This window comes from Schistocerca gregaria, chromosome 3 (genome assembly GCF_023897955.1).
Source record: "Schistocerca gregaria isolate iqSchGreg1 chromosome 3, iqSchGreg1.2, whole genome shotgun sequence".
NCBI lineage: Eukaryota > Metazoa > Arthropoda > Insecta > Orthoptera > Acrididae > Schistocerca > Schistocerca gregaria.
Window position 1 is genome coordinate 266,066,645 of NC_064922.1, and position 13,262 is coordinate 266,079,906.

Sequence of the window (13,262 nt, forward strand, 5' to 3'; positions counted from 1 at the left end):
AGTCGCTCTTATTGTCACCAGTTGTTTATAGTAGCGCGAACGTACGTTCGTCTTTGTGAGGAAATGGACTGTAAACAAAGATTAGCGTGGCTGCGCCCTACCTGAGAGCCAGTCGACCCCGCCGCCGTCCCAGATGCGCAGCCTGGTGGAGCAGCGCGGCGGCGCGGCCGTGGCGTTGCTGGCGGCGGCTGCGGCCGCCGGGCCGTGCGGCTGCAGCTGCGGCTGCGGCGGCTGCGCGGACAGCAGCGGCTGCTGCGAGTAGGACACGAAGTAGAGCCACACCACGTCCTGCGGCTGGCCCGCGAACAGGTAGCGGCACGTCGTGTTGGGCGGCAGCGTGTGGCGCGGGCTCAGCACGGTGCCCGCGCGACCGCGGCCCAGAGTCCACACCTCGTCGCTGTCCGCGCTGCTCGCGTTGACCACGAACTCGCACCTGCTGGCCACAGTACTCTCTACGATACCCGACCCAATCTCGAACTCCATTCGCATGTCAGCAGAACAACCTCGCTACTCGGTATTAGAGTTTCATGAAAAACTAGCGGACCATCCCACGTTGAGGGCTGAACTGTGTATTGTTCCTTCTTTTAAAGGCAATGAAGTCTAATTTAATGAGAGTTTCTCTGGACGGTAATCATGTTAGTTAATCATTTGCCAGATATTCTAGTGGGGCTAGTTTAATTTTTATTTGTTCACATCGAGTATAGACTTAAGTGTCAGGAAGTCGTTTCTGAAAGTATTTGTGTGGAGTGTAGCCATGTATGGAAGTGAAACATGGACGATAAATAGTTTGGACAGGAAGGGAATAGAAGCTTTCGAAATGTGGTGCTACAGAAGAATGCTGAGGATTATATGGGTGGATCCCGTAACTAATGAGGTATTGAGTAGAAAAGGGGAGAAGAGGAGTTTGTGGCACAACTTGACAAGAAGAAGGGACCGGTTGGTAGGGCATGTTCTGAGGCATCAAGGGATCACAAATTTAGCATTGGAGGGCAGCGTGGAGGGTAAAAATCTTATAGGGAGACCAAGAGATGAATACATTAAGCACATTGAGGAGGATGTAGGTTGCAGTAAGTACTGGGAGATGAAGAAGCTTGCACAGGATAGAGTAGGATGGAGAACTGCATCAAACCAGTCTTAGGACTGATGACCACAACAACAACAACAGTTTAATTTAATCAGAGTCACGTTTTCCATAATTATTTTAGTCAAGTATTTATAAAACATATTCGTGGCCTTGGTAATTAAATCGTCCTGTCATTTTCAGTGATAAATTCTGCTAAAATAAGAATGAACTTTTTCACTGTAGCTGTATTGTATTGTATGGAACTGGTGACCTAGAGAGGAGAGGCTTCGTCCCCGCCGTAGCCCTCAGTGGTTCACAACCACACAACAGGCTACAGCAGTCCACTCACCCCACCGCCACCCCACAAAGAACCCAGGGCTATTGTGCGGTTCGGCCCCCAGTGGACACCCTCCCCACGGGAATAGCTACCTTTTAAAATACATTCAGTAATGAGTTAAAACAAATAATTATTATAGTAGTAAGCAGGCTAAGTGAAAAGAGTGGTGTGAACCATAGTGTTACGGTGCTGCGTGCAAACTTAGAATTTGTCCAGGTGCGCGAACCTTCGAGTAATGTCTGGCGCAGGTGGGCCAGCGCTGCGGCTAAGGCGACATCGAAAGGACTGCAGCAGAAGCGCCTGGAACCCTCTGCTTCGCATCGCCTTGACGCTTCAAGACATTACGAGGCCAAGGCTATATAAAGCCCACCCTGATGTCGCACTCATACAGTGTGGATAGTTCGTTCAGTGCATGCTTTAGTGACTAGTGGACTATTTTATATGACTATATTCTATTCATATACTTTAGTTGCTTAGTGTACTGTGAATTAAGTTTGCAATAGATAAATTTGTTACCAAAAAGGCGCGCTTGCAAGTTGATATTAACTATACCACAAGTCAACCTCCAACAATTATTGTCTAGTCAATTGCTTCATCGTCTTCAGGCGAGAACCATTCACTGCTGAAACCTTGACAATTCGGTAAGAGAGGATCATTTCAGAAGTCTCGATTGATCAAATATACATGCGTAGATCGTGAAGAATCTTCCGAAAAAGTTTTTTGCAAAACCTACAAAGGAGCAGATGCTAAAAAACCATTACAATGTTCATCAAAAAAAGATGTATTTACTAATGTAGAGTTTTCTAACAGTAAAAAGGCTTTGAAAAAATTCCGTCTTCATGAAAATACGTTTACGCATAAAGAAGGTGTTCTGAAACTAAATTCTATCACTAACCGAAGTGTGGGATTCCCAATTGAATGAACAGTTAGATAGTGATATGAAGAAAGGCCGTTTAGCTTTTGAGACAATTTTTACTACGGTGCAATATCTATTCCGACAAGGACCAGCAATGAGAGAGCACGAAGACGTAAACTCATTTTTTTTTTAGTTGTTGGAACTCCTAAATAATGACATACCTGAGTTTAGAGATTGGTCACGGCGTTCGGGGTATAAGTGAACGTCCCACGATATTCAAAACGATATCATTGATCTACTAGGAAAGTGTGTGTTGCGATAGGTATTTGCTGTAGTCAAGAAGACTGAACATTTTTTTACTATGGGCGACGAAACAAATGATTCTTCGATTCATGAACAAGTGTCATTTTGTATTTGTACTGACGATGATTCCTTAATCATCAATGAACACTTTATTGGCTTATATGAGACCCACAACACGAATCACGAACCCTGTTTAGTATTTTAAATGACGTTTGTGCTCGTCTTGATTTATCAATGGATAACTTAAGAGGACAGTGCTATGATGGTGCCTCGAATATGAGAGGTAAGTTCAAAGGACTAAAAAAAAGTTAATTTTGGATATACAACCAAAAGCACGTTATTTGCACTGCACTGCTCACAGTTTAGACGTCTATGAGGGATATTATGGCTTTAGCGAAGGACATAATAAACACCGTAAGGGAATCGAACAAAAGGATGCGACTTTTCAGAAGCATACGCTGCGAGAGCGCCAATGACCAAGTAGGTCTACGACCCCTTCGCCCGACTCGATAGACTATGCGAGCATCTAGTATCTTTGGAATATTGGAAAACTTGTTGCAACTGTTGTACGGGCAGTGGTCTGGCCACTGTTCCCGAACAGCTGAACGCGTCGATGGCCGCCGTCAGCCGTCTTCAGGCTGCTGCCTCAGAGTGTAGCGGCAATGGGGAGCCTGGTGCGTCGCATGGTACACCCCCGATGTTACATGCTTCGCCCACGGTCCCTGCTGTCGAGACATCTTCGCGGGTACCGGGCGCGGTTGGGCCACCCTCTCCCCAAGGGGAGTGGCGGGTTCAGCGGCGTTCGCGGCGCACGAGGCGGAGGGTCAATGTGGAGGCTGGCCGTGTGGCATCGCCCGCTCTGCCTGTGAGAGGACATGTGGCTGCTCCTTCAGCAAGGTCCGAGCAGGCACACGGGGGGAGGGGTTTATTAGTTATTGGGAGCTCCAATGATGGAGCCCCTTCGGGAAATAGAGGAAAGGACGGGAAAAAGGCCAGTGTTCACTCAGTGTGCTTGCCGGGGGGGGGGGGGGGGGGGGGGTCTCATCCGAGATGTGGAGGAAGCTCTGCGATAGAGAGCACAGGGTGCACCCGACTGCAAATTATTGCTTATATCGGCACCAATGACTCCTGCAGTGTGGGTTCAGAGGTCATCCTCAGTTCATACAGGCGGTTGACGTGTGGAGTGCATATGTGGGCTTTGTAGGTTAGAGAATTCCCTCCCTAGGCCCGACAAGACGCCTCCTGAGACGCGGCAAGTTAGGAGTAGGCAAAATGCAACAGGAAATAATAATATTAATGTGCTAATAATAAACTGCAGGAGCGTCCGTAGAAAGGTCCCAGAACTGCTCTCATTAATAAACAGTCACAATGCCCACATAGTACTAGGGACAGAAAGTTGGCAGAAACCAGATGTAAGCAGTAATGAAATTCTAAATTCAGATCGGAATGGATACCGCAGAGACAGGCTGGACAGTGAAGGGTGAGGCGTGTTTATAGCTATAAGAAGTGCAATAGTATAGAAGGAAATTGACGGAGATCCTAAATGTGAAATAATTTGGTGAAGTTCACTGTTAAAGCAGGCTCAGACATGGTAATTGGATGTCTCTATAGACCCCCTGGCTCAGCAGCTGTTATGACTGAGCATCTGAAGGATAATTTCGAAAATATTTCGAGTAGATTTCCCAACTATGTTATAGTTCTGGGTGGAGATTTTAATTTGCCGGATATAGGCTGGGAGACTCAAACGTTCATAACGGGTGGCAGTGACAAAGAATCCAGTGAAATTTTTTTAATTGCTTTATCTGGAAACTACCTTGAGCAGTTAAACAGAGAACCGACTCGTGGCGATAACATATTAGACCTTCTGGAGACAAACAGACCCGAAATATTTGAAACAGTTAAAGCAGAACAGGGAATCAGCGATCACAAAGCGGTTACTGCATCGATGATTTCAGCCGTAAATAGAAATATTAAAAAAGGTAGGAAGATTTTTCTGTTTAGCAAAAGTGACAAAAAGCAGATTTCAGACTACCTGACGGCGAACACAAAAGTCTTGTCTCATGTACAGATAGTGTTGAGAATAAGTGGACAAAGTTCAAAACCATCATACAATATGCGTTAGATGAGTATGTGCCAAGCAAGATCGTAAGAGATGGAAATGACCCACCGTGGTACAACAACCGAGTTAGAAAACTGCTGCGGAAGCTATGGGAACTTCAGAGCAAACATAAACATATACAAAGCCTTGCAGACAAACGAAAATTACACGAAATGAAATTTAGTATGTGGAGTGCTATGCGAGAGGTATTCAATGAATTCGAAAGTAAAGTTCTATGCAGTGACTTGGCAGAAAATCCTAAGAAATTTTAGTCTTGTGTCAAAGCGGTAGGTGGATCAAAACAAAGTGTCCAGACATTCGGTGACCAAAATGGTACTGAAACAGAGAATGACAGACAAAAGGCCGAAATACTAAATGTCTTTTTCCAAAGCTGTTTCACAGAGGAAGACTGCACAGTAGTTCCTTCTCTAGATTGTCGCACAGATGACAAAATGATACATATCAAAATAGACGACAGAGGTATAGAGAAACAATTAAAATCGCTCAAAAGAGGAAAGGCCTCTGGACCTGATGGGATACCAGTTCGATTTTACACAGAGTACGTGAAGGAACTTGCCCCCCTTCTTGCAGTAGTGTACCGTACGTCTCTAGAAGAGTGGAGCGTTCCAAAGGATTGGAAAAGGGCACAGGTCATCCCCGTTTTCTAGAATGGACGTCCAACACATGTGCAGGACTATAGACCTATATGTTTAACGTCGATCAGTTGTAGAATTTTGAAACACGTATTAGGTTCGAGTATAATGACTTTTCTGGAGACTAGAAATCTACTCTGTATGAATTAGCAAGGGTTTCGAAAAAGACGATCGTGTGAAACCCAGCTCGCGCTATTCGTCCACGAGACTCAGAGGGCCATATACACGGGTTCACAGGTAGATGCCGTGTTTCTTGACTTCCGCAAGGCGTTCGATACAGTTCCTCACAGTCGTTTAATGAAGAAAGTAAGAGCATATGGACTATCAGACCAATTGTGTGATTGGATCTGCAGCGAATTGATGCATGGTGCAGGGAATGGCAATTGAATCTCAATGTAGACAAGGTAATGTGCTGCGAATACACATAAAGAAAGATTACGTATCATTTAGCTACAGTATAGCAGGTCAGCAACTGTAAGCAGTTAATTCCATAAATTATCTGGGAGTACGCATTAGGAGTGATTTAAAATGGAATGATCATATAAAGTTGATCGTCGGTAAAGCAGATGCCGGACTGAGGTTCATGGGAAGAATCCTAAGGAAATGCAATCCGAAAACAAAGGAAGTAGGTTACAGTACGGTTGTTCGCCCTCTGCTTGAATACTGCTCAGCAGTGTCGGATCCGTACCAGAGAGGATTGATAGAAGAGATAGAGAAGATCCAACGGAGAGCAGCGCGCTTCATTACAGGGTCATTTAGAAATCGCGAAAGCGTTACCGAGATGATAATTAAACTCCAGTGGAATACTGTGCAAGAGACCCGCTCAGTAGCTCGGTACGGGCTTTTGTTGAAGTTTCGAGAACATACTTTCACCGAGGAGTCAAGCAACATATTGCTCCCTCCTACGTATATCTAGCGAAGAGACCATGAGGATAAAATCAGAGAGATTAGAGCCCACAAAGAGGCATACCGACAATCGTTCTTTCCACGCACAATACGAGACTGGACTAGAAGGGAGAACCGATAGAGGTAGTCACGGTACCCTCCACCACAAACCGCCAGGCGGCTTGCGGAGTATGGATGTAGATGTAGACGTTTCGTACTGTTCAAGACACTGTAGTCAGATGGACTAAGAGTGGCTTTCAAACGTACTCCGTTTCATTCTGATTCAGGTTTTCTTCAGTTACATTAATTCATTTAAAGAAAACTGTGCGATGTATCCTTGGAAAACGACACTCTCAGTAAGTTTTCCACTCCCTGCAGTATCTTAGTTTGTGCTCAGTCTTTAATGAGCTCGTTGCTGAAACGATGTTAAACCCTAATCTTTCTGTCGTTGTAATGGTGGGAATTGTTGCTTTACGCCTTATAATTTTATGGAAAAAAAGATCTATCATAACAAGGAAGGAACGGAGAAAGTAATGCGTCTGCTAATGAAATTTGACCAGAACAAAAGAAGAAATTATTTGAACAGTTATTTTCAGATCAACAACGAAGAGGACGCTTAAATATGGTAAAGTCGTAAGTTACCACTAAATGTTCGAGGGTAATTATTTTAAACAATAAGTTGAAAATCGGTAATAAATGGAGAAACAATTGCGAAACTAAACGATTTGCGTACAAAAAAATGGTGAGATGTGCAACAGTATTACTATGTGCACAATAACAAAGTCTTTTGGGATCTGAACAAAGGATTTCAGGTTGTTATAAGAACCATAATTTAAAATAGCTGCGAAGAACACACTTGCCATTCTTAAATGATAAAGATGTCTTGATTCTCTATGTGTTTTTTTTAATTACGCGACAATCTCAAGGACGTAGGACCCTAACTGTTTGTAACAGAATATACGAAATTAAAAAAAGTAATGTGAATAATAAAACTACTGCAGAGTTCAAAAATTTTATATTCTGTGACCGACCTTTCTGACAATCAATGAATAGAGAAGGAGAAGTATAACTATAAAATTGATGGATAAGGACGCTATAAAATCGGAAAGTAGCCAATAAACTTGCTAGTGCGAAGCAGTAAGAGTGCATAAAAATTATTTAGCTCGGTACTGTTGTTAGCAATTGGTTATCGATATCTTAAAGTGTTACACGGCGTAAGACTGCAATCTTGGTGTAATGATTGTTATTATAATCGGATCCGGTTACCTCCAGCAGAAAGAAAATTTAGCTCGGTATTACTGTTACACTCTATTCATCATAAGAATAAACCTGATGTAAACAAACACAAACGCAATCATTGACCAGAAGCCGTAGAAGAGGTACGCTGTTGTTGTTAAGCTCTTCGAAGTAGGTAGCATTTATGTGTAAGATATCTTATTACTAAGTTATGTTAAATGAAACGTTAAGATATATTTAAATGAATTAACAGCCGTCAACGTTTATCTTAATCATGCTTAAGCGATGTAACTTCTACACACATCAAAAACGGTTTTGCGTCACCACGGTTCCCAGAACTCCTAAAGACAGACGTTGACTGTGGATATTGTATCACAGACACAATCCCATTGACAGTTCAGAGATGTCACTAGACCCACCCACAGATGTAAGCAACCATGCATGTGCAGCGCCTATTAGATGAAGGGATCCGCCAGCCGATCAGTTCCAGTCATTAGACCAGGAGGGAGGTACACGTCTCGTGTTGTCTATAGTTCAACGATGCCCAGGCGGTCAACATTGCGGTTCCATTGCGGCCCCATTGTTACTTTGTCCCAGGAAGGGCTCTCAACAAGGGAAGTGTCTAGGCGTCTTGGAGTGAAGCAAAGTCATGCTGAGGTGATACAGAGAGACAGGAACATATTCACTCAGGCGGCCCAAGGGCTGTTATTGCAGTGGATGACCACTACATACATTTTGGCTCGGAAGAATCCTGACAGCAACGCCACCATGTTGAATAACGGTTTTCGAGCAATCACAGGAGGTCGGGTTACGACTCAAACTGTGCGCAATAGGCTGCATGATACCCAACTTAACACCCGACGTCCATGGCGAGGTCCATCTTTGCAACCACGACACCATGCAGCGCTGTAGAAATTGGCCCAACAACATGCCGAATGGAGTACTCAGGATTGGCATCACGTTCTCTTCACCGATGAGTGTGCCTTCAACCACACAATCGTCGGGGACGTGTTTGGAGGCAACCGCGTCAGGCTGAACGCCTTGAACATAGTGTCCAGCGAGTGAGCAAGGTGGAGGTTCCCTGCTGTTTTGGGGTGGCACTATGTGAGGCCGACGTACGCCGCTTTTGGTGATGGAAGGTGCCGTAACGGCTGTACAATACGTGAATGCGATCCTCCGACCGATAGTGCAACCATATCGGCAGCATATTCGCGAGGCATTCGTCTTCATGGACGTCACTTCGGGCCCCCATCGTGCACATCTTGTGAATGACTCCCTTCAGGATAACGACATCGCTCGACTAGAGTGGCCAGCGTGTTCTTCCGTCATGAACCATCAACCACTCTGAGGGATTTACGCCGCATCGCCGTCGAGGAGTGGGTCAGCCTGGACCAATAGTGCCTTGAAGAACTTGTGGATAGTCTGCCACGACAAATGCAGGCAGTCATCAATACTGGGTATTAGCGGTACCGGTGTGTACAGCAATCTGGACCACCACCTCTGAAGGTCTCGATGTATGGTGGTACAACATGCAATGTGTGGTTTTTATGAGCAACAAAAATTGCGGAAATGATGTTTATGTTGCTATTCCAATTTTCTGTACAGGTTTCGAAACTCTCGGAACTTAGGTGATGCGAACCTTCTTTTGACTTGTGTATTTGCAAAATCATGTACAGTCACAGTGCCTGTACTGTTGTACTCTGATTGTCCCGTTGTTAATACGCAGTATGAAAATAGCTGAGGCTGCTACCTGCTCCGAATTGAAACACGCGAGTGGACCACGGTTTCAAAGTACCGATAAATAGGTTGTTCCTAGTGTTTGTCCTAAATTTACAGAAAAAATTTGGCTTTGAAGTTTTTCGAGGTACTGTATTTGATACGTTAGAATGTGCATACGCGTTGGACATTTAGCGTAATCGGTAGCGTATTAGGCATGCGGTTGCATTTCATGGATCGCTGGTTTGAGCCTCGCCTTAGGCATTCTTGTTCCTTTTTTTTCCCTCCTTCAATTTGAAATACCTACACCTCGTTATTGTAAAATGTATTACCTTTTTTATAAATTATGCACGTCTTGTTTGTAATTATGTACTGCACGCGATATTCCTGTTTCCGTTTCAAATATAAATTCTTAATCATCGATATTTTGTGAAAGATTGTTACTAAAGGTTGTTTAAAAAAAAGAAACATATGAATTTAACTTTTTAGGACACAAGTAACAAACCAAGTACTGTTTATTCGGACTATGTCCAATATTTTACACTAAAGATGCTGTTTCAAACGAACCAGAGTGATAAAGTGTCGTAGAAACACAAAAAATTGTTTTCACAGTATCGAACACACCAACAAATACCACTATTTTACATTTGCCATTGTACCAGTACAACATGATCCCAGCAGAACTGACCTGAAGCCAAGTTAAGGGATTCGTAGGGAGAAATAAGACTTCATTAGCCAGACGTACTGGAACTAACGCACGCAGCCTTTTCACATGTTACAACCGAACGCTGGCGGAATATAGAACGGCTCATCACAAAAGAAGAGGAGAAAATGGGGCGCCTGAGTGTCTTCGTGGTTTCTGTTGTTCGTCGACTCTTTATCAACGTGGAAGATGACAGTTGCACAACTGAAATGAGTGTTTCGGATTCGGATAAGGAAGTAGCTAAGAGGGACGACTGGCTGTAATTAACGCCTTCATTGACTGCAGTATTCACCAATACGGTGAAATTTCTACGTTACGCATTTGCATCACACTTAGGTCGCTCAAGGAAATTACCCTATTTTTAAGTCAGGAATTTTTTTCACACTTGTTTGCAATTAGAATACCATGTTAAGTGAGAACGAAATCACTTTTCGCTTGCCGTCTAGTCACCTAAGAAGCGTGTGGTAATGCTGGAGTCTTGCCGAGTATTATTTCACTCGCTTTAAAAATTAAATGACATTCGAAGCTATATTGTTTCTCTGCAACTGTTCACATCATTGCCGGTTAGTTGAACCAGATGGCTGGCCAGTGACGTCCAAGTAAAATGCGCCGTACAGCTGTTGTTCTGCATTATCGCTCAGCCTATGTGCGTATAACAAAGCATAAAACGTATTCTTACGATCGTACGTAGCTGTAATGGATACAGTTTAGCTTCCGCTCCTTGAAACGAAAACCAGTGAGATACAAGCAAACGCGGAAGAATACATGGTGTAATGATGAACGGATAATAGCAATCGGTTACGGATACATTAAAGTGTTACACAGCGTAAATATGCAATTTGATCTAATGAAGGTTATTATAACCGGATCTGGTTACCTCCAGCAGAACGAAAATAAATTGTGATTTGTACTGTAAGTTTTTATTTTTATATTTTCTTTATTTTCTTTTTTTCTTCACACGTCATTGCAAAACCTGGATAACAGGTCTGTCTATATCAACTCTTTCTTGAAGAGCCATTAAACATCAGTAGACAGGAAAACATTATATTCACAACTACTATGATTACAACACGTGTGCGTACTTAAACCACTAAAAAATTTAAGCCTGTTAAAACACGTGGTGTGTAGATTTGGTAATTCCTCAAGCGCAGGTCGAATATAATAGCTGGCAGTCGGTCCACTGGGATTCAGTGATCAACGTAATATTTTGGTTGTTATGGAAATCCCTGAACAAGTCTTAATTAATGATCCCAATATTCTGCCGCATTCTATGCAAAGGTATCGGCTTTTGATGCTCTCTAACAAAGCGTTTCATATATTTCGCTTGCATTGTTTTGCCAGTAGCTATCTGTTCATACATGAATATTTGAATATCTGTACCCGTAATCCAAATGTTCCGCTTACCTGCGTCCAACGCATACTCCCATTTAGTAATAATAATCGTTCCGTCATGCATCTATCGACGAACGTGGCATTTTCTGTCCATCCTTGCTGAAAATATGTTTATCGTACAAAAAGGATAATAGGAAGGAGAGAGATCTACAATTTATCACTAATACACACAATTATAGGAGTATGAAGACAATAAAAGACTTCCCTGACAGATATGACATCTGAAACTGAAACAGTGGTATAGTTTTCTTTTTTCGACACGTATTTACAACGTTGATGTTGTGGTCTTCGGTCCTGAGATTGGTTTGATACAGCTCTCCATACTACTCTATCCTGTGCAAGCTTCTTCATCTCCAAGTACCTACTGCAACCTACATCCTTCTGAATCTGCTTAGTGTATTCATTTCTTGGTCTCCCTCTACGATTTGTACCCTCCACGTTGCCCTCCAATACTAAACTGGTGATCCCTTGATGCCTCAGAATATGCCCTACCAATCGATCCCTTCTTCTAGTCAAGATGCGCCACAAATTTCTCTTTTCTCCAATTCCATTCAATACCTCCTCACTAGTTACGTCATCTACCCGCATAATCTTCGGCAATCTTCTGTAGCACCACATTTCGAAACCTTCTGTTCTCTTCTTGTCTAAACTATTTATCGTACACGTTTCACTTCCATACAAGGCTACAATCCATACAAATACTTTCAGAAACGACTTCCTGACACTTAAATCTATACTCGATGTTAACAAATTTCTCTTCTTCAGACACGATTTCCTTCCCATTGCCAGTCAACATTTTATATCATCTCTACTTCAACCATCATCAGTTATTTTTCTCCCCAAATAGCTAAACTCCTCTACTACTTTAAATGTCTCATCTCCTAATCTAATTCCGTCAGCATCACCCGACTTAATTTGACTACATTCCGTTATCCTCGTTTTGCTTTTGTTGATGTTCATCTTGTATCATCGTTTCAAGACACTGTCCATTCCGTTCAACTGCTCTTCCAAGTCATTCCATGTAAAAAAAATTAATTTTCTGTGTGATCTTGAGCTTCCTACCGCCCAAAATCACATCAAAATTAATATCTGCTAAGTACAGCGATGCATATAGATACAGGGTAGATGAAATAACTAGAAGTACAGTGTGAGGTAATGAGAAAATGTCAATGTGTGTATATATAAATGACAAAAAGGATATGTCAAGGACAGTAAACATTTCAAGAAGGAATAGAGCACAGGTACACTATGTGATCAAAAGTATCCGAACACCCCAAAAACTTACGTTTTTCACATCAGGTGCATTATGCTGATACCTACTGCCACGTACTACATATCAGCGACCTCAGTAATCATCAGACATCGTGAGAGAGGAAAATGGGGCGCTACGCGGAACTCACGGAATTCGTACGTGGTCAGGTGATTGGATGTCACTTGCGTCATGCGTCTGTATGCGAGATTTCCACACTCCTAAACATCCACAGGTCCACTGTTTCTGACGTGATAGTGAAGTGGAAACGTGAAGGGACACGTACAGCACAAAAGTGCACAGGCCGACCTCGTCTGTTGACTGACAGAGACCGCCGACAGTTCAGGAGGGTTGTAATGTGTAATAGGCAGACATCTATCCAGACCATCACACAGGAATACCAAACCGCATCAGGATCTACTGCAAGTATTATGACAATTAGGTAGGAGGTGAGAAAACATGGATGTCATGGTCGAGCGGCTTCTCATAAGCCAATAATTAACGCAAAACACGTGTTTTCTGAAAGCAGGTTGGTTTTATTGATTATTCCAATACATCACATTATTGCCCAGTCTTCTGGTTACAAACAACTATTTTCCAACATAATCTCCGTGCAGTGTAACAACGTTTAAACTACCTTTACTGAGAGGGCTTGTATGCCCGGATAGCACATACCCACTTGTCGTCGTCTGAGCCAAAGTTTTGCTAGATCAGTAACCTCCTCATCATCCACGTACTGTTCCTCAAGGAGTGAACACTTCATTGAACCAA

The 13,262-nt window shown here is 43.0% G+C and overlaps 1 protein-coding gene across 1 annotated transcript in view; it reads right to left on the bottom strand.

Moving 5' to 3' along the window:
- Positions 1–13,262, bottom strand: part of LOC126355337 (uncharacterized) — a 475,493-nt gene that overhangs the window by 106,080 nt on the left and 356,151 nt on the right. The window contains exon 8 of the mRNA XM_050005632.1: positions 126–433. Within this exon, the coding sequence (XP_049861589.1) occupies positions 126–433 (308 nt within the window). The remainder of the gene's footprint in view (positions 1–125; positions 434–13,262) is intronic.